The sequence below is a fragment of the Pristiophorus japonicus genome, chromosome 17 (genome assembly GCF_044704955.1).
Source record: "Pristiophorus japonicus isolate sPriJap1 chromosome 17, sPriJap1.hap1, whole genome shotgun sequence".
Taxonomy (NCBI): Eukaryota; Metazoa; Chordata; class Chondrichthyes; family Pristiophoridae; genus Pristiophorus; species Pristiophorus japonicus.
The window spans coordinates 102,479,328-102,501,744 of NC_091993.1; the positions used below are offsets into that span (position 1 = coordinate 102,479,328).

The 22,417-nt window shown below is 45.9% G+C and overlaps 1 protein-coding gene across 2 annotated transcripts in view; it reads left to right on the forward strand.

Annotated features, from left to right (window-relative positions):
- LOC139228246 (copine-8-like) overlaps positions 1-22,417 on the forward strand; it is a 781,549-nt gene that overhangs the window by 460,853 nt on the left and 298,279 nt on the right. For both annotated transcript variants that reach the window (XM_070859423.1, XM_070859422.1), the window contains exon 8: positions 9,156-9,259. In XM_070859423.1, coding sequence (XP_070715524.1) covers positions 9,156-9,259 — 104 coding nt within the window. The remainder of the gene's footprint in view (positions 1-9,155; positions 9,260-22,417) is intronic.

The following is a 22,417-nucleotide window of genomic DNA, read 5'->3' on the forward strand; positions in this document are numbered from 1 at the left end:
CCAAGAGTTTTATATTGACAAACGTGAAATCAAAATCGGCAGGCAGGGCATTGTTCTAAGACAGAGGAATTGTTGGGCCATGGTAAATTTCTCCATCTCGATTTTTTTCATTTTTTTTTTTACTTCAGATGTGTCTTCAGGGTATTTGGTTTTGATTCAGATGTTCCAGTAATTATTGCATAGTCAGAGTTAAATACTGGCATATTTTAAATCATCAAAAATGAAACAATTACCTCGGGATTCTGGATTGAAATAATGATGTGACCTAGTTTATCGTTTGGTGAGAAGAAAAGAGAGAAGATTCTTTTGAAATACAAATAAAAAGGTGTCTCATCTTTAAGAGTGAGGTGCTACTCAATGATAGATCTAGAGTTGTTTAAAAAAAGGCTTAGTGGCCCAAGTGAATCATTACTGTAACAAATTTCCCCAAATTGGAGAATAATGCCACACCAAGCATGCTTAGGCACATATTGGAGCATGTATTTAATAGATATTAGTGCAATGGTATATTTTGTTTATGCAGTTTATGCAGCAACGACCCATTCAGGAAGTCTGATGTCGTTGTTGAATATTGGTATAGGAGTGCCATGCTTCAGGATTATGGTGGCTTTAGGGGAGGGGTTAGTTGGGTTACAAAGGGATTTGCCTACCTTTGTCTTCCCACGTGTCCTACCATCTTCCCTCTTGTATTAAGCTGTATCTCCTTTTGTGTGAGCTTTTAGAAAGGGCTTTCAGACTTCCAAACACTCTCCCAGGAATATGTGGAGGTCATGTATCACTCACTAATTGACTTATATCACACAGATTCTTAATCCAACACTAATAAAACCACAATTGCTACAGCTAAAACAACGTAAGTGGATAAAATGACTTATTCTTTAGTTGTACAGCTTCATTACTTTCCTTGGAAGAAAGTGACCTTTTCAAATGAATATAACTTCCGAAAATCATTAGACAGTGACAACCTGCCATTGTTTCTTATTCTAGTCACAGTCCTCCCATCCTCCCATAGGATCCCTGAATTTTTTTGGAATCTTGGACCAAAAGATTATGGAGTCAAAATTTCTTACGCATATCTGTTTCTACAGTGAATTGCAATGATTTCCAGAGAAAATAATGCAAATATTTTTTGGGAAGAATCTTGGTAGACATTTTGTGCTGCGTTTGAATAATCAGTTATTTCAAGGTCTTGGCTGGCAGGTGTTATAGTTTACTTCCGGATTTGTGGCCAGAAGCGTAATTCCGGATTACACCTCCGACCCGCAAAATAATCCACTGTACCAGCTGGCTCCCAGGCTTCAGAGTCTTTGGCTCCTGGGCCTCCAGGCATGCGTCTGTGTAAAGGGCCATGGATCCCAGGGCCGCAGGCGGTTCGGAAGCATCCCTGGGATCACGTGGGCCAGATCAACCAATTAGAAAGAGCGGTTCCCCAGAAGCCGATGGGGATTCCATTTACGAAAGATATCCCTATCATCATCATCATCTAAGCTTATAAATCCCCAGATAAATAATAAATAACACAATTCTCATAAAAATAAATATCCTCATGTTTAAAATTAATTTAGAGTCCCATTAATTAGGCATTTCAAATAAAAATTAAATTTTTGGAAAAATAATTTGAAACATTTTAATCTAGGACAAAATTTTAATGAACTAATTTGAGATGTTTTTGTATATTTTAATCACTTTTTAAACATTTTAATTTAGCATTTATTGGAACCCTTACACTGGTTAAAAAGCAGGCCCTACATCTGCTTTTACCAGGCATAAGGGTTTTGCGGGCATTTGCTGTGCAGTAGCCAGTGAAAGTGTCTTTGGGGCGCATGCGGACCTTGACAGATCGCAAGCTCCGGGATTTTGCGCAAGCACTGCGCATGCGGAAACCTGGAACTTGCGGGGCCGTTCTGAGGGCTTACGATGGCGTACGCTGTCATCAGCCCCGCAAAATCACTGCTGTTACACAGCCAGTTTCCAACAATCAGCAAAAGATTTACAACTTCGAATGTTCCAAGGAACGCTAATGGGAGTACATATGTAGCAGAAGCCATATTGGTAAGCGAAATACTACATACTGGTAAACAATATTCTCTCCAATCTCGACACAAGAACCTATTAGTCAAGTTTATTACAGTGGAATATCTGTACTGCATAGAGAAATAGAAGGTGAGGTTATTTTTCCATCTGTACTTGTATACAAATCATGTTTTCATTCTTTTCTCTGTAGGTGTTTAAAAGTGAAGCAAGGAAGAGTGCTTTTCCAAAAATGTAATAACCTTAGATGGTCCCTTACCTTTTTTGCTTCTGAAAGATTGTACTTTTTTCACACTTTGATGCACATTTACATCCTGCCAACATTGTGTTCACCTAACGCTTCAAATATTAATATCTTAGAGATGTGACCAGGCTGTATGTACTTGGGGTGTTATTGTGTGAAAGGAAGTCAGAAGAGTGAGTTGTTGGGTGGGTGTACTGCGTAGGCTGTTACCTTATAGTTTTAACAGTGAATTATGGCATCATTGGCGGAATTGGCTAGGATGAGTTACAAAATTAACACCCGTAGGTACAGCCATTAACTCAGCATGTTTCAGCTGGTGTGTCATTTCAACTGTGCACATTAATTCAGCTTCCTCACAGTATTCAACATGGTAAGAGCTCCAAGATAGTTCCCTGCTGATGATTTAGCTCTTGTCATCTACCCAATTTAAAAAAAAAATGAATAATAACAGTCCGTATCAGAATAAAATTACATTGTCCAAATGGTTTAAAATGATTGCAGTTTTGAAATAATGCATTGCTGGAGAGATTCTCTCTTTTTAAGAGATAAATTTTCTGACTTGTGAAGTTTAGTTATCAATGCTTGTACCTCCTTCATTTGTGCTCTGCTTTAAACAGATGTGAACCGTCGAATTTAGGTATAAATCCTTTGCATGCTCACACAACCTTCCTCTCTGTGCTATTATGAGGCAGACATCAATGCGTATAAAATAAACTGGTTGATGCAATAGCTAGGAAAGACATTAGCTTGGATGATGTGGAATCTATATGGGTAGAGCTGCAGAACACCAAAGGGCAAAAAACGTTAGTAGGAGTTGTGTACAGACCTCCAAACAGTAATAGGGATGTTGGGGAGGGCATCAAACAGGAAATTAGGGGTGCATGCAATAAAGGTGTAGCAGTTATAATGGGTGACTTTAATATGCACATAGATTGGGCTAGCCAAACTGGAAGCAATACGGTGGAGGAGGATTTCCTGGAGTGCATAAGGGATGGTTTTCTAGACCAATATGTTGAGGAACCAACTAGGGGGGAGGCCATCTTAGATTGGGTGTTGTGTAATGAGAGAGGATTAATTAGCAATCTCATTGTGCGAGGCCCCTTGGGGAAGAGTGACCATAATATGGTGGAATTCTGCATTAGGATGGAGAATGAAACAGTAAATTCAGAGACCATGGTCCAGAACTTAAAGAAGGGTAACTTTGAAGGTATGAGGCGTGAATTGGCTAGGATAGATTGGCGAATGATACTTAGGGGGTTGACTGTGGATGGGCAATGGCAGACATTTAGAGACCGCATGGATGAATTACAACAATTGTACATTCCTGTCTGGCGTAAAAATAAAAAAGGGAAGGTGGCTCAACCGTGGCTATCTAGGGAAATCAGGGATAGTATTAAAGCCAAGGAAGTGGCATACAAATTGGCCAGAAATAGCAGCGAACCTGGGGACTGGGAGAAATTTAGAACTCAGCAGAGGACAAAGGGTTTGATTAGGGCAGGGAAGATGGAGTACGAGAAGAAGCTTGCAGGGAACATTAAGGCGGATTGCAAAAGTTTCTATAGGTATGTAAAGAGAAAAAGGTTAGTAAAGACAAACGTAGGTCCCCTGCAGTCAGAATCAGGGGAAGTCATAACGGGGAACAAAGAAATGGCAGACCAATTGAACAAGTACTTTGGTTCGGTATTCACTAAGGAGGATACAAACAACCTTCCGGATATAAAAGGGGTCAGAGGGTCTAGTAAGGAGGGGGAACTGAGGGAAATCTTTATTAGTCGGAAAATTGTGTTGGGGAAATTGATGGGATTGAAGGCCGATAAATCCCCAGAGCCTGATGGACTGCATCCCAGAGTACTTCAGGAGGTGGCCTTGGAAATAGCGGATGCATTGACAGTCATTTTCCAACATTCCATTGACTCTGGATCAGTTCCTATGGAGTGGAGGGTAGCCAATGTAACCCCACTTTTTAAAAAAGGAGGGAGAGAGAAAACAGGGAATTATAGACCGGTCAGCCTGACCTCAGTAGTGGGTAAAATAATGGAATCAATTATTAAGGATGTCATAGCAGTGCATCTGGAAAATGGTGACATGATAGGTCCAAGTCAGCATGGATTTGTGAAAGGGAAATCATGCTTGACAAATCTTCTGGAATTTTTTGAGGATGTTTCCAGTAAAGTGGACAAAGGAGAACCAGTTGATGTGGTATATTTGGACTTTCAGAAGGCTTTCGACAAGGTCCCACACAAGAGATTAATGTGCAAAGTTAAAGCACATGGGATTGGGGGTAGTGTGCTGACGTGGATTGAGAACTGGTTGTCAGACAGGAAGCAAAGAGTAGGAGTAAACGGGTACTTTTCAGAATGGCAGGCAGTGACTAGTGGGGTGCCGCAAGGTTCTGTGCTGGGGCCCCAGCTGTTTACATTGTACATTAATGATTTAGAAGAGGGGATTAAATGCAGTATCTCCAAATTTGCGGATGACACTAAGTTGGGTGGCAGTGTGAGCTGCGAGGAGGATGCTATGAGGCTGCAGAGTGACTTGCATAGGTTAGGTGAGTGGGCAAATGCATGGCAGATGAAGTATAATGTGGATAAATGTGAGGTTATCCACTTTGGTGGTAAAAACAGAGAGACAGACTATTATCTGAATGGTGACAGATTAGGAAAAGGGAAGGTGCAACGAGACCTGGGTGTCATGGTACATCAGTCATTGAAGGTTAGCATGCAGGTACAGCAGGCGGTTAAGAAAGCAAATGGCATGTTGGCCTTCATAGCGAGGGGATTTGAATACAGGGGCAGGGAGGTGTTGCTACAGTTGTACAGGGTCTTGGTGAGGCCACACCTGGAGTATTGTGTACAGTTTTGGTCTCCTAACTTGAGGAAGGACATTCTTGCTATTGACGGAGTGCAGCGAAGATTCACCAGACTGATTCCCGGGATGGCGGGACTGACCTATCAAGAAAGACTGGATCAACTGGGCTTGTATTCACTGGAGTTCAGAAGAATGAGAGGGGACCTCATGGAAACGTTTAAAATTCTGACGGGTTTGGACAGGTTAGATGCAGGAAGAATGTTCCCAATGTTGGGGAAGTCCAGAACCAGGGGTCACAGTCTGAGGATAAGGGGTAAGCCATTTAGGACCGAGATGAGGAGAAACTTCTTCACCCAGAGAGTGGTGAACCTGTGGAATTCTCTACCACACAAAGTAGTTGAGGCCAATTCACTAAATATATTCAAAAGGGAGTTAGATGAAGTCCTTACTACTCGGGGGATCAAGGGTTATGGCGAGAAAGCAGGAAGGGGGTACTGAAGTTTCATGTTCAGCCATGAACTCATTGAATGGCGGTGCAGGCTAGAAGGGCTGAATGGCCTGCTCCTGCACCTATTTTCTATGTTTCTATGTTTCTATGTTTCTAAAAGTAGCTCAAAGAGGAATATTGTATGAAGATGCCAACTATTTAGAGCTGAACATTGCCAATTGGATAATATTGCACTAAATGTTCAGGGTAAATCAAGTATTTTCATTAGTTTTAAGTAGGAGGTCAAATTTTAATGAATTCTGATACTTTCGTTTATTCAACGTTTTTGCACAAATACAGGAAAGATATTCTGTGCATAACTACTAATGACCTTTTAATATTCCCCAACAAATTGAATTATTTTCTGTATATATCTAACATTGATAGTAGGACAGCCCCAATTATAATGAGCACAAAGGTTTGAGCTTGAAGTCACATTTCCCTCCTTTCATTATTTTATTTGATTTTATTTCTCTTTTTCTCTTGTTGGCAATTCTGTGCGGTATGATTTTTGCATAAAATTTTACTGCATGTACCCATACTTTGTCATCATTTTCTTGTCAAGCTAGAGAAATATAAATGTTATCATCTCTCTGCCGAGGAGAAAATATTGCCGGAATTTGCATAAAATTGCAGAAACAAGTCACTGCCAAAAGCAACGGGCTGACTTAACAGTTTTATTAAAAAAAATGAATCATACGTCTCCCCGATGGCTGGCTGAATTTACCCAGTGTGTAGCTGAGCCATTAAAATAAGAAAGTCTGAGGTTGATCCCTGGTTTGTGCGGTGTTTAGCGGATTTCAGACAGACTAGCCATAGGTCTTACAATTAGCTTTACCCCTGTAAATACTATAAAATGATGGTATTTAGTAATCAACTAACATTGCTTGAATTAAGATGGGGAACACTGGTCAGAGGTTGTACCACTCTCTAACAACCATTGCTTGAAGAGCGCATCAGTTGGTTTCAGCTGAGGACAAGATTGGCTCAAATGTGATGCCGACATGTTGTTTAGTAACCAGCTGACACTCACTATTGAGGTTCCCAAGTGGATACTTTGGTGAGTTATCAGAAGGTGATCAACACCCATGAAACTGTAGGTAATTGCCTTCAGGAAAGGAGTGAACTTGGAGAAAATTAGTGGTGGAAAACTAGTGAGGAAATAAAAAGCAGAGCTCTATTGTACTGCGATGAAGCTTTGTTAGTGTCATTTCATAGAATAGAATCATAGGATGGTTACAGCACAGAAGGAGGCCATTCAGCCCGTTGAGCCCGTGCCAGCCCTCTGCAAGATCACTTCAGCTAGTCCCACTTCCCCGCCTTTTCCCTGTAGCTCAGCATTTTATTTCCTTCAGGAACTTATCCCATTCCCTTTTGAAAGCCACAATTGAATCTGCCTCCACTACCCTTTCAGACTGTGCATTCTAGATTCCAAACTTTTGGGGGCATCCGAAACGGAGGAGGACGCTCCATAGTCCCTCACGGTTGACAGTGTCAAAGGCCTTTGTATGATCGAAGGCGGCCATATATAAGAGCTGGCGCTGCTCCCTGCATTTTTCCTGCAGCTGTCGCACTGCAAAGATCATGTCCGTTGTGCCCCATAGGGGACAAAATCTGCACTGTGATTCCGGGAGGGGCCCCTCGACCACAGGGAGAAGACGGTTGAGGAGAACTCTAGCGACAACCTTCCCAGTGGCTGATAGCAGGGAGATTCCCCTGTAGTTGCCGCAGTCGGACCTGTCCCCTTTTTAAAAAATGGTCACAGTCACTGCATCTCTGAGCTAGTGTGCTAGTGCAGCCTTCGGCCATCTGAGGAAAAGAGTGTTTGAAGACCTGGCCCTCAAATCAACCACCAAGCTCTTGGTCTACAGGGTTGTAGTAATACCCACCATCCTGTATGGATCTGAGGCATGGACGATGTACAGAAGGCATCTCAAGTCGCTGGAGATATATTACCAATGATGTCTCCGCAAGATCCTGCAAATCCCCTGGGAGGACAGGCGCACCAACATCAGTGTCCTCGTCCAGGCTAACATCCCCAGTATTGAAGCACTGAGCACACGCGATCAGCTTCGCTGGGCAGGCCACATAGTTCGTATGCCAGATATGAGACTCCCAAAGCAAATGCTTTATGCGGAGCTCCTTCATGGTAAACGAGCCAAAGGTGGGCAGCGGAAGCATTACAAGGACACCCTCAAAGCCTCCCTGGTAAAGTGCGACATCACCACTGACACCTAGGAGACCCCGGCCGAAGACCGCCCGAAGTGGAGAAAGTGCATCCGGGAGGGCATTGAGCTCTTCGACTCTCAACGCATAGAACGTGAATAGGTCAAGTGCAGGCAGTGGAAGGAGTGCGCGGCAAACCAGCCCCACCCACCCCTTCCCTCGACAATGTCTGTCCCACCTGTGACACGGTCTGTGGCTCTCGTATTGGACTGTTCGACCATCAGAGAACTCACTTTGGGAGTGGAAGCAACTCTTCCTCGATTCCGAGGGACTGCCTATGATGATGATGATCTAGATCCTAACCACTTGTGCATAAAAAAGTTTTTCCTCATGTCGCCATTGCTTCTTCTGCCAATCACCTTAAATCTGAATCCTCTGGTTCTCGATCCTTCTGCCATTTAACTCATACTGACATATTGAGCCTGAAATTGAGGAGATTCCTTTCTCTAATCTTGTACAATGGTTCACTTCTTCCTTAGTAAATAACTCACTCTCTTATTAATAAATAGTTTACAAAATTACCCTGAGGCAGCATTATTTCATTATCAGATACTTTTTCCAGCATGTACAAATCCTCAGAAATAGACCCTTGCACAATGTGTAACTCTTAAAGGACCTCTGGACCTTTTGATAAGTGACCCGTCAAGGGTCTACCTGAATCCTGAATCTTTTGATATTCTGTGCGAACAACTTCAAATTCTGCAGCAGGGCATAATTTGCTACTGCAACCTATAGTGTAAAGGGGATGTTAAATGTAATGTTGTTGATAACACTGAATTTAGACCAGATGTTTCAGCCAATATATGTTTATCTTGTTCAATTGGGCAAAAATAGAACTTTGTTATTTCATGGGTCAAATTGTTGTGTAAAATAAGGAATTCCCAGTTTTCTAGATTTCTGAACTTGAATCTGAAATAAGCAAATACAAGTTGTGCTACTGAGTCATGTCAACTGGCTGTGTTGGTTCAACTATTGATTTTAATGAGTTTAAATTAGTTCTCAGATTTTTAAACATGATCTTCATTGAACTGCCCATCCAACTGGCGGTTAGGTTAGTCCTCCCCAAGAATTTGTTTGCTGTGATTGTTGCTCTGACTCCTATTTCTTAATTAGTTCACATGTTTGACAACTTTCTTTTCTTATATGGACTTCACTCACAGAATGGCACTTTGGTGTCAAGGGTTAGTGATTGCTCAGAGATGAGATGATGGGAGTTGCAAACAGAAATATAGGTTAATGCTATCCAGGAGGCATTTTATTTGTAACTTTGTGCAACTAATGGAAAGATAAAGCAACCAACGATGCTAGGCAAAATCATTTTTCTCTATTAAAGCCCAATCTTGTTTATTTCTACTCCAGGATGTTGCAACAATGCAATTCTGTGCCAATAAACTTGACAAGAAAGATTTCTTTGGAAAATCAGATCCTTTCATGGTCTTCTATCGAAGCAATGAAGATGGAACGTAAGTATTATTTTTAGATTCATTGAGGAATTTAATAAAGTTTTTAAATCAGTATTTCTTTTTAGAAACCAAAATGTTTTATTGTTTTCTGCCTGTTTCTGGCAATTGATTTCAGTACTTTTAAATGGTGAGTTCTGATATTAAGGGAGTTGGCTTGAAGGATCTACTGAGCCCACTTGTGTGATGGAGCCCTCCACACATTAGGAGGACAGATTTTCTAATGGCCAGTTGGAAATGTTGAGAACCTTGTGTAGTGGTCTTTGTGCCACTAGAGTTACACATAGTGCATGACCTGCTAAATCTTTCAGGGTCAGGCATCATTATCCTAGCATTGTAAGTTCCTGGTGTGTTGTATACGAGCAATTGGGAGCTTACTCTTAGGGGAGAATATCCGATGCTGCTTAAAGGGCTGCAGGAGCAGTTTAAAATGAAGCTCATATTTTGGTGCATATAACATCTAATATTCTATGGAAAATGGAGCAGAGGCACGGATTAACTCCAAGGTTTGCAAATGTCACAGTAGAGGTACTGCTAAAAGAAGTTTGGCAGAGAAGGGTTCCCTGCTTGACACTTTAGGGCAGGAGAGTGGTATGAAGCACATGGGAAGATGTAGCACTCCTAGTAAATGCTGTTTATAACCCTCAGAGGACCTAGCAGCAAATGTACAAGTTCAGAGAGCTCACCAAATTACCTAAGGTAAGACTATACACCATTACTATATATCAAGTAGATAAGTAAAGTGTGCCTGTCACAAACTGTTTCTTCCCACTCAGACTACATTACAACTCAACTGTGCATGCTGATTCCGCAGCTGGGCACACATTGCAGCTGCATGCTACATCTAAAACTCTTGCCACACTGACATCCTTAAAGGGTTTACTCTGTTTTAAGAAAGTAAAGCGATCAAACAAAATGTAGCTGCCTGATGCATCTACTTACAGCCATGGTGGGTCGCAGCATGGCCACTTGGCTGTCACTGCATGCACTCCTGATACTTCGAATCTCTCAACTCTGCTTCTCTGGTTGCTAGACAAGGTGGTGCAGAACAGAATCGAGTGGAGGCGTATGAGAGAAAGACACTGTGATGTGAGCTCCTTGAGTTCTTTCCAAAAGACCACACTGCATACCATTGGCGTGCCATGCATGAAGTGGGGAAGAGTGAGATTTGAGCCTTGTCTCAAGGACAGTGCTCGTTCTATCCTTCTTGTGTCCTCCTTCTCCTCCTACTTAGACACTCACAACCCCCCAGTGAGGCACACACTCAAGCATGACATGTTTTTATGGAAGTAATATTTGAAAGGCAGCAATGGCATTCTAGCCATTGCTACTCCTCTCCTTCAATAGGCGTGGGCAGGCTAGGTGGACCAGCTGGTCTTTTACTGACTGTCATTTTCGTATATTTGTATCCCATGCGAAGCAGCAACAACTCTGACTCATAAGAAGCCAGCAGAGCACCCGGCATCGCCCACTCCACCCGTCACAATTACCAGCACCAATACATCCAAGGGGACTTACGTAGTCAGTATCCGGTGGGTATACAGAGCACAAGTGAGCAGGAGCAGGTGATGATGACAGATGACTAACAGGAAACTGCTGACAGGAGAGTCGACATTTCCCAGCTACAGAATCCTTGGATTCAGACCCTCTGTTTACTGTGCTTCAAAGAAGGATGCTCTCTGAGCACAAATGTTTTATGGAGTCATTGTGAATGTACAAATATTTGATGGCAAGTGTGGCAGGCGTTCATTGCTGTATCTGTGCATTTGTGTAGAAAAGTTTCTCTGCATGGCTGTGGAGCAAGTGGCAACACCAGAGCCTTCTGCAGTAGAGTTAGTGACAGACATCCTAACTCACTTAGAATATCCCTCATAAAGGTTCTGAGTGCCTTGTGTTGCAATCTCCACAGTCTCTCTTGTCTAGTTTCAAAATGCTGAGGTGATTGGACACAGAGTGTCATTAAGTATGGCCTCACTGCATTCACTTTTGTCAATGATCTGTTCCCACTACAATAGTGACATGCTACAACACCGGCATCTACCCGACAATGTGGAAAACTGCCCAGGTATGTTCTGTCCACAAAAAGCAGGGCAAATGCAACCTGGCCAATTACTGCCTCGTCTCAATCATCAGCAAAGTGATGGAAGGTTTCGTCAACAGTGCTATCAAACGGCACTTACTCACCAATAACCTACTCACCGATGCTCAGTTTGGGTTCCGCCAGTACCACTCGGCTCCAGACTTCATTACAGCTGTGGTCCAAACATGGACAAAAGAGCTGAATTCCAGAGGTGAGGTGAGAGTGACATCAGTGCAGCATTTGACCGAGTGGCATCAAGGAGCCCTAGTAAAATTTAAGTCAATAGGAATCGGGGAAAACTCTTCACAGGCTGGTGTTATGCCTAGCACAAAGGAAGATGGTTGTGGTTGTTGGAGGCCAATCATCTCAGCCCCAGGACATCGCAACAGGAGTTCCTCAGTGCAGTGTCCTAGGCCCAACCATCTTCAGCTGTTTCATCAATGATCTTCCCTCCACCATAAGGTCAGAAGTTGGAATGTTTTCTGATGATTACACTGTGTTCAGTTTCATTCGCAACTCATCAGGTAAAGAAGCAGTCTTTGCCCGCATGCAGCAAGACCTGGATGACATTCAGGTTTGGACTGATAAGTGGCAAGTAACATTTGCACCATACAAGTGCCAGGCAATGACTATCCCCATCTAGACAGGATCTAACCACCACCTCTTGACATTCAACAGCATTATGATCACCGAATCCCCCTTCATCAATATCCTGGGGGTCACCATTGACCAGAAACTTAACTGGACCAGCCGCATAAATACTGTGGCAACAAGAGCAGGTCAGAGGCTGTGTATTCTGCAGCAAGGGTCTCATAGAAACATAGAAAATAGGTGCAGGAGTAAGCCATTCGGCCGTTTGAACCTGCACCACCATTCAATAAGATCATGGCTGATCATTCCCTCAGTACCCCTTTCCTGCTTTCTCTCCATACCCCTTGATCCCTTTAGCCTAAGGGCCATATCTAACTCCCTCTTGAATATATCCAAAGAACTGGCATCAACATCTCTCTGCGGCAGGGAATTCCACAGGTTAACAACTCTCTGAGTGAAGAAGTTTCTCCTCATCTCAGTCCTAAATGGCCTACCCCTTATCCTAAGACTGTGTCCTCTGGTTCTGTACTTCCCCAACATCGGGAACATTCTACCTGCATCTAACCTGTCCCGTCCCGTCAGAATCTTATATGTTTCTATGAGATCCCCTCTTATCTTTCTAAACTCCAATATATAAAGGCCCGATTGATGCAGTATCTCCTCATATGTCAGTCCTGCCATCTCTGGAATCAGTCTGGTGAACCTTCGCTGCACTCCCTCAATCGCAAGAACGTCCTTCCTCAGATTAGGACATCCTTCCTCCTGACTTCTCAGAGCCTTTCCACTATCTACAAGGCACAAGTCAGGAGTGTGATGGAATACTCCCCATTTGCCTGGATGAGTGCAGTTCCAACAACATTCAAAAAGTTCGACACCATCCAGTAAAAAGCAGCCCGCTTGATTGGCACCCCATCCACCACCTTAAACATTCACTCCCTCCATCAACAGTGCACCGTGGCTGCAGTGTGTACCATTTACAAGATGCACTACAGCAATTCGCCAAGGCTTCTTCAACAGTACTTTCCTAACCCATGACCTCTACCACCTAGAAGGATAAAGGCAGCAGGCACATGGGAGCACCATCGCCTTCAATTTCCCCTCGAAGTCACACATCATCTTGACTTGGAAATATATTGTTTCTTTATCGTCGTTGGGTCAAACTCCTGGAACTCCCTACCTAACAGCACTATGGGCGTACCTTCACCACGTGCACTACAGCGGTTCAAGGGCTCTTCTCGAGCAATTAGAGATGGGCAATAAATGCTGGCCTTGCCAGTGACGCCCACATCCCAGGAAAAAAATGGAAAGAAATTACTAGCAGCAAGGGCATGTTTGGAGTCGATGCAGATGAAAGCTGCTGCCTCTCATAATGGTGGCCCCTTTAGCACTCCAGCCACTTAAATAACAGGTGGGGTAGAAAGCAGGTAGGACTATGCAACACCAGAGCAGTGAATGTGATTGAATTTGTTGTAAGATAATCATGACCAAGCACAAGGAGGCAGAAGGCCATCTCAATACCACTGACAACCGACAAGCAGTTAATTCACTTACTCTACCCACTGGGTGTAAAGTCCTGCCCTGCAGTACAGACTTACACGAGGCACATGCTGAAGTCAAGGTCACTCTGGACCTGCACCTTTATTTCACAGCTCTTGAGTGCCCACTTGCCTAAGACCTGCCTTTATATACCTGTGTGGAACAGGTATGCAGTGTCTCCTGAAAGTGCACCCCTGGTGGGAAAGTATGCTTGTGGTTACAGGTTATATCTAGTTACAGTCATGTATAGAAGATACAGTTGTATATAGTAGTGTGAGATACATGACATCAGCTTCCCCCAAGGTCTTATTGTCTTTATAGATTCAGTCTCTCAGGTGGTCGACGCTCTCACGTGGAGCGTCTTAGTTGTGATTCAGTTGTTTGCCTTGGTGCCTGTTTTTCTTTCAGTGTGATTGCTGGTATCTCGCATGGGCTGTCTGTTTCGTTCAGTATGATTGCTGGTATCTCGCCTGGGCTGTCTGTTGAGACTGCCCTTTCCTCATGTTGTTCCCTCTGTCTGTCCACCAGGTGTGGTGTGAGATCCACATTGTAGTCTACCTCTGGTTCTGCAGTGTTGTTGGTGAATCTACTTTTTACTCGGTCTACATGCCTCCGACAGGTTTGGCCATTGTCCATTTGTACAACCAGTAGCCTGTTTCCTTCCTTGCCTGTTACTGTCTCTGCAAGCCATTTGGGACCCCTGCCATAGTTTAGCACAAACACTTTGTCCCCTATCTCATTCTACCTCCCCCTCGAATTTCAGTCATGGTACTCAGTTAGCTTCCGGCGCTTTGCCTCAACAATTTCATGCATGTCTGGGAGGATTAACGAGAGCCTAGTCTTTAAGGTCCGTTTCATCAATAGTTGCGCGGGGGGAACCCCAGTCAACGAATGCGGACGAGATCTGTATGCCAGCAGCAGTCGCGACAGGCGGCTCTGCAGCATGGGACCTTGGAATTTTAGCATGCCTTGTTTAACGATTTGCACTGCTCGCTCCGCCTGGCCATTGGAGGCCGGCTTGAACGGTGCCATCTTAACGTGATTTATGCCGTGGTCAGCTATAAAATCTTGAAATTCTGCACTGGTGAAGTACGGACCATTATCATTGACCAATATGTCAGGAATTCCGTGCGTTGCAAACATGGTTCTAAGGCTCTCCACAGTGGTGGAGGTGGTGCTCGAGTTAAAAATGGTGCACTCGATCCACTTTGAAAATGCATCGACAACTACGAGGAACATTTTGCCCATGAATGGGCCCACATCGTCTACATGCACCCGCGACCACGGTTTGGTGGGCCAGGGGCTTAGGGGGGCCTCCCTGGGGGCATTACTGAGTTGGGCACAAATGGTGCACCGACGAACGCAGAGCTCCAAGTCCGCGTCAATGTCAGGCCACCTGATGTGGGATCTGGCTATGGCCTTCATAAGGACGATCCCCGGGTGCTTGCGGTGGAGCTCCTGGACAAACTCCTCTCTGCCTCGCAACGGCATAACTACTCGGCTGCCCCACATCAGGCAGTCTGCCCGTAGTGATAGTTCATGCATGCGCCTATGGAAAGGTTGGTTCTCCTCGGGGCAGGCAACACGAGCCTCTGCCCAGTCACCAGTTAAAACATATCTTTTGACTAAGGATAACGTGGGGTCGCTGGTCGTCCAGGCTCTGATTTGGCGAGCCGTCATGGGCGAACCTGTGGATTCAAAGGCATTGATTGCCATGACCATCTCACAGTCCTGTTTGTCGGACCCTTCCGTGGTCGCCAGGGGTAGCCTGCTAAGCGCATCGGCACAGTTGTCTGTGCCTGGTCTGTGCCTTATTGTGTAATCGTAAGACGCCAGCATGAGTGCCCACCGCTGAATGCGCGCCGAGGTGTTGGCGTTTATTGCCTTGCACTCGGATAACAGGGACGTGAGGGGTTTGTGGTCGGTTTCTAAGGCGAACTTGGCCCCGAAAAGGTATTGGTGCATCTTTTTGACACCGTACACACACGCGAGCGCCTCCTTCTCAACCATACCGTACCCGCGCTCCGCCCGCGAAAGTGACCTGGTGGCAAAAGCAATGGGTTGTAATTTACCCGCATCATTGACATGCTGCAAAAGGCACCCGACCCCGTACGCTGACGCATCACATGTAAGAATGAGCTTTTTACCTGGGTCAAAAAAGGCTAAAACACTGTTGGAACATCGAAGGCTGCGTGTCTTATTGAAGGCGCGTTCTTGGGCTTCCCCTCTAAACCAATCGCACCCCTTTCTGAGTAGCACATGGAGAGACTCCAGCAACATGCTCAAGTTCTGCATAAAGTTCCCAAAGTAATTGAGTAGCCCGAGAAAGGCGCGCATTCCGAAATATTCCGGGGCCTGGGTGCCAGACGAATTGCTTCGGTTTTGGATTCTGTTGGGCGGATTCCATCAGCGGCAATCCTTCTGCCCAAAAATTCAACCTCGGGCGTGAGAAACAGACACTTGGATTTCTTAACTCTTCGGCCTACCCAATCCAATCGACTTAGTACTCCCTCCAAATTGCGGGGATGGGAGTTGGTGTCCCTACCCGTGATGAGTATGTCATCTTGAAACACAACTGTCCCCGGGATGGACTTGAGCAGACTCTCCATGATGCGCTGGAATATAGCAGCTGCCGACCTGATGCCGAATGGGCATCGATTGTACATAAAAAGGCCTCGATGTGTGTTGATGGTGGTGAGTAGCTTAGACTCTTCGGTCAGTTCTTGCGTCATATACGCAGATGTGAGATCTAGTTTCGAGAAAAGTTTTCCTCCAGCCAATGTGGCAAATAGGTCCTCCGCTCTGGGCAGCAGGTATTGGTCCTGTAGGGAGACTCTGTTTATGGTGGACTTGTAATCCCCACAGATTTGTACGGATCCATCAGGCTTCATGACGGGGATGATGGGACTTGCCCAGTCGCTAAATTCCACGGGTGAGATAATGCCTTCCCACAGAAGCCAGTCCATTTCGTGTTCAATCTTTCCCCTCATCACATAAGGCACAGCTCTAGCCTTGTGATGGACCAGTCTGGCATCCTGTGTGATGTAGATTTTAACTTTAGCCCCTTTGAAGGTGCCCACACCTGGCTGAAAGAGATGTTCAAAATGACTTAGAACTGTTGAGCAGGACGTCCGTTCCTCTGACGACATGGCGTGAACATTATCCCATTTCCAATTTAGTTTTGCCAGCCAGCTTCTCCCCAACAGTGCTGGGAGATCTCCGGGGACAATCCACAGGGGAAGTCGGTTCACCGTCCCTTTGTGTGTGACTGAGAGCATGGCGCTGCCAAGGACTGGGACGATTTCTTTGGTACAGGTCCTTAGTTTAGTGTCGATCCTTGTGAGTTTTGGTCTGTTGCTTTTGTGCGGCCACAGCTGTTCAAATTGTTGGACGCTCATGAGAGATTGACTAGCTCCCGTGTCCAGTTCCATGTTGACGGGTATTCTGTTGAGTAGGACCCTCATCATTATTGGAGGCGTCTTGTTGTAAGAACAGTGAACATTGATCGTGTTGATCCACTGTACCTCGGTGTCCCGGGCATTGTCCCCACCGTCTTCTGGTCCGCTTTCCGACCCTTCTGATTCGTATACCAGCCGAGCTGTTGTTTTTCTGCACATGCGAGCCAGATGCCCTGTATAGTTGCAGTTTCTGCAAACAGCATGCTGAAATCGACACCCCCTTGTTGAGTGCCTTCCCCCACATCTCCAGCACAGACCGCTTCCATTGTTTCCGAAGGATGAGTTGCGTCTGGCTGATCTCTCTTGAGCTTCTCTCAGTCTGTAGTTGATTGCTCATATTGTGGGTTGATGAGGTGTGAACGGCCGTTCCTGTGGCCCTTGATGGCTTCTGGCGCCACTGCCTGCTGTTGAAGGCCTGCTCTCCTGCCTTTGTCTGTGTGTGGGGGTAGCGGCTCATTTCACGCTGTGAACCCCTTGTTCCAATGTTTCATTAGTTGTCATACCCGCAGTATAGATCAACCTCGTTTCTTCTTCTCCTGCCAAGAATCTCTGTGCGCTCAGTGCTGCTGCCTCTAGAGTCAAGTTCTTAGTCTCTATAAGCTTTCGGAATATGCCTGCGTGGCCTATTCCTTCAATAAAAAAGTCTCTCAGTAATTCTCTCCTTAGTTCATCGGAGAACTCACATAAACTAGCCAGCCTCCGAAGTTCCACCACAAAGTCGGGTATGCTCTGGCCCACACAGCGTCTGTAGTTGTAGAACCTGTGTCTGGCCATGTGTAGGCTGCTCACTGGCTTCAAGTGTCTCTCACCAGTGTGCTCAACTCCTCAAACAACTTGCTTCTGGTTTCTCGGGTGCCAGCAGGTCCTTCATTAAGGCGTATGTTTTCGAGCCACAGCTGGTCAAGAGATGGGCTCTTCTCTTGTCTGCTTATCATCGCCCAGCCAGTCTTTGGTTATAAAGCTTTGCTGGAGCCTTTCTATAAAGTCCTCCCAATTGTCTCCAGCATTGTATTTCTCATCTGAGTCGTTGGTAGCCATTCTGTGGATTCTGTGATCCCGTAAATCGTCGCCACTGTAAAGTCCTGACCCTGCAGTACAGACTTACGCGAGGCACATGCTGAAGTCAAGGTCACTCTGGACCTGCACCTTTATTTCACAGCTCTCGAGTGCCCACTTGCCTGAGACCTGCCTTTATATACCTGTGTGGAACAGGTATGCAGTGTCTCCTGCAAGTGCACCCCGGGTGGTAAAGTATGCTTGTGGTTACAGGTCATATCTAGTTACAGTCATGTATAGCATGGTAAGATACAGTTATATACAGTAGTGTGAGATACATGACACTGGGGAAGGAACTAGAAGTAGAACATGGAGAGGGGACAGAGTGTAGTGTAACAAAATTTGCAGATGACACAAAGATTAGTGGGAAAGCGGGTTGTGTAGAGGACACAGAGAGGCTGCAAAGAGATTTAGATACGTTAAGCGAATGGGCTAAGGTTTGGCAGATGGAATACAATGTCAGAAAATGTGAGGTCATCCACCTTGGAAAAAAAAAACAGTAAAAGGGAATATTATTTGAATGGGGAGAAATTACAACATGCTGCGGTGCAGAGGGACCTGGGGGTCCTTGTGCATGAATCCCAAAAAGTTAGTTTGCGGGTGCAGCAGGCAATCAGGAAGGCGAATGGAATGTTGGCCTTCATTGCAAGAGGGATGGAGTACAAAAGCAAGGAGGTCCTGCTGCAACTGTACAGGGTATTGGTGAGGCCGCACCTGGAGTACTGCGTGCAGTTTTGGTCACCTTATTTAAGGAAGGATATATTAGCTTTGGAAGGGGTCCAGAGACGATTCACGAGGCTGATTCCGGAGATGAGGGGGTTACCTTATGATGATAGATTGAGTAGACTGGGTCTTTACTTGTTAGAGTTCAGAAGGATGAGGGGTGATCTGATAGAAACATTTTAAATAATGAAAGGGATAGACAAGATAGAGGCAGAGAGGTTGTTTCCACTGGTCGGGGAGACTAGAACTAGGGGGCACAGCATCAAAATACAGGGGAGCCAATTTAAAACCGAGTTGAGAAGGAATTTCTTCTCCCAGAGGGTTGTGAATCTGTGGAATTCTCTGCCCAAGGAAGCAGTTGAGGCTGGCTCATTGAATGTTTTCAAGTCAAAGATAGATAGATTTTTAACCAATAAGGGAATTAAGGGTTATGGGGAGCGGGAGTGGATCTGAGTCCACGGCCAGATCAGCCATGATCTTGTTGAATGGCGGAGCAGGCTCGAGGGGCTAGATGGTCTACTCCTGTTCCTAATTCTTACATTCTGATGTTCTTATGTACCAAGTGGAAGCAGAAGAGTAAAAATAAATTGTGTTTCATTTCTTAGTCCAGAATTCTTCTATTGTGTTCCGAACACAGATGAGGCCGCACAAAGGGAGGTTAAAGTAACAGTGATTTCAGTCTTTAATAAGACACTCCAGAGTGAGGAACAGGCCTTCGGGGCCGGCTTATATACAGTGCTCCCAAGGGATGAGCTCCCTAGTGGCGGAACATGGGAGTGCATGCTTTACAGATACACAACATCACCTCGCCCCCCCACCCTGCCCCCCCAAAGTCAAAGTGAAAACTATTTACAATGTGAGGCAGTCGGGAGCCTTTCCTTCCCTGGTGGACCGCCTCGGTACAAGTGTCTGTTCTGGTGTGTTGGGTGAGCCTGGTCTTGCTGGGCTGTTGGGCGTGATTTCCTGGTCCGGCGTGGTATCGTTGATCCTTTGGCTGTGTGTTGTGGGCTCGGAAAAGGTGGTGTCTGCTGTGGGTTGTTCAGGGCAGTCTGTGAACCGCAGCCTCGTTTGGTCCAGGTGCTTTCTGCAAATTTGTCCATTGTCTAGTTTGACTACAAACACCCTATCCCCTTCTTTAGCTATCACCGTGCCCACAATCCACTTGGGACCATGTCCATAGTTTAGCATATACACAAGGTCATTCAGATCAATTTCCCGTGACACAGTGGCGCGATCATTGTTTACATTTTATTGCTGCCGCCTGCTCTCTACCTGATCATGCAGGTTGGGGTGAACCAGCGAGAGTCTGATTTTAAGTGTCCTTTTCATGAGTAGCTCAGCCGCGGGCACCCCTGTGAGCGAGTGGGCTCTCGTGCGGTAGCTGAGCAGTACTCGGGGCAAGCGGGTTTGGAGTGAGCCTTCTGTCACTCGTTTAAGGCTCTGTTTGATGTTTTGTACTTCCCTCTGCCTGCCAATTGGAGGCTGGTTTAAACGGGACCGAGGTGACATGTTTGATCCCATTGCGGGTCATGAATTCTTTAAATAACTGGCCAGTGTGTCAGGCAGGTCGTGGGTGGCAAACATGGCCCTCAGGCTTTCAATGGTGGCGGTGGCGGTGCTTCCCGACATTATTTCACATTCAATCCATTTTGAAAAAGCATCCTCCACCACCAGGAACATTTTACCAAGAAACAGGCCCACATAGTCGACATGGATCCTCGACCATGGTCTGGAGGACCAGGACCACAAACTTAATGGTGCCTCTCTGGGCGCGTTGCTCAACTGAGCACATACGCTGCATTGCCGTACACAGGACCCTAAGTCAGAGTCGATACCGGGCCACCACATGTGGGATCTGGCTATCGCTTTCATCATTACTATACCCGGGTGTGTGCTGTGGAGATCCGAGATGAACGTCTCCCTGCCCTTTTTGGGTAGCACTACGTGGTTACCCCACAACAGACAATCTGCCTGAATGGACAGCTCGTCCTTTCGCTGCTGGAACGGCTTGATTAGCTCTTGCATTTCAACGGGGATGCTGGCCCAGCTCCCATGCAGTACACAGTTTTTTACTAGGGACAGCAGAGGACCTTGCCTGGTCCAAGTCCTAATCTGGTGGGCCGTGACAGGTGATTTATCATTTTCAAATCCTTCCATGACCATCAACAAGTCTGTGGGCTGCGCCACCATTAACAAGTTTGCAGGCTGGACCATTTCCACCCCCGTGGTCGGCAATGGTAGCCGACTGAGAGCATCCGCACAGTTCTCGGTGCCTGGCCTGTGGTGGATGGTATAGTTATATGCTGATAGTGCGAGTGCCCACCTTTGTATGCGAGCTGAGGCATTAGTATTTATCCCATTGTTTTCAGCGAACAGAGATGTGTGGGGCTTGTGATCGGTTTCCAGCTCAAGTTTGAGGCCAAACAGGTACTGATGCATTTTCTTTACCCGAACACACATGCTCTTTCTTAATCATGATGTAGGATCCTCTCGGCCTTAGCTCCTGGAAGCATAGGCGACAGGTTGCAACTTTCCCGCAACGTTAGCTTGTTGTAATTCACACCCAACTCCGTACGACGACTCGTCACATGCTAGCACAAGTCTTTTACATGGGTTATACAATACAAGCAGCTTGTTGGAGCATAAAATCTTTCTGGCTTTCTCAAAAGCAATTACTTGTTTTTTTTCCCCATACCCAGTTCTGAACTTTGCGCAATAATACATGTAGGGGCTCTAAAAGGGTGCTTAACTCCGGTAGGAAGTTACCAAAACAGTTGAGGAATCCCAGGAATGACCGCAGCTCCGTGATGTTCCTGATAGCCTCTGTCTTGGCGTCTGTGGGCCGAATGCCATCCACCGCGATCTTTCTCCCCAAAAATTCCACTTCTGTTGCCATGAAGACGCATTTCGACCTCTTCAGCCGAAGCCCTACGCGATCCAGTCGCTGGAGGACCTCCGACAAGGTTTTGTAGTTGCTCGGTGGTGTCCCGACCCGTGACCAATATGTCGTCCTGAAAGACCACCGCGTGTGGTACTGACTTGAGTAGGCTCTCCATGTTTCTCTGGAAGATCGCTGCAGCCGACCGAATTCCAAATGGACATCTGTTGATGAACAGTCCCTTGTGCATGTTGATGCAGGTGAGGCCCATCAAAGACTCCTCCAGCTCCTGCGTCATGTAGGCCGAAATCAGGTCGAGCTTGGTGAACGTCTTGCCTCCTTTGCCAGCGTCGCAAATAGGTCGTCTGCCTTCGGTAGCGGGTATTAGTCCTGGAGCGAGAAACGATTAATTGTTACTTCATAATCGCCGCAAATCCTGACTGTGCCATCACTTTTGAGTACTGGAACAATCGGGCTGGCCCACTCGCTGAATTCCACTGGGGAGATGATGCCCCTCACGTTGCAGCCTGTCCAGCTCGATTTCCATTCTCTCCCTCATCATGTGAGGTACCGCTCCTGCCTTGTGGTGAATGGGTCGTGCCTCTGGGACCAAGTGGATCCGCACCTTTATCCCGGAAAAGTTTCCAATGCCTGGCTCAAAAAGGGAAGGAAATTTGTTGAGAACCTGGGTACATGAGGCCTCATCGACATGTGATAGCGCTCGGATGTCATCCCCGTTCCAGCGGATTTTGCCCAGCCAGCTCCTTCCAAGCAGTGTGGGGCCATCGCCCGGGACAATCCAGAGTGGCAGCTTGTGCACCGTGCCCTCGTAGGTGACC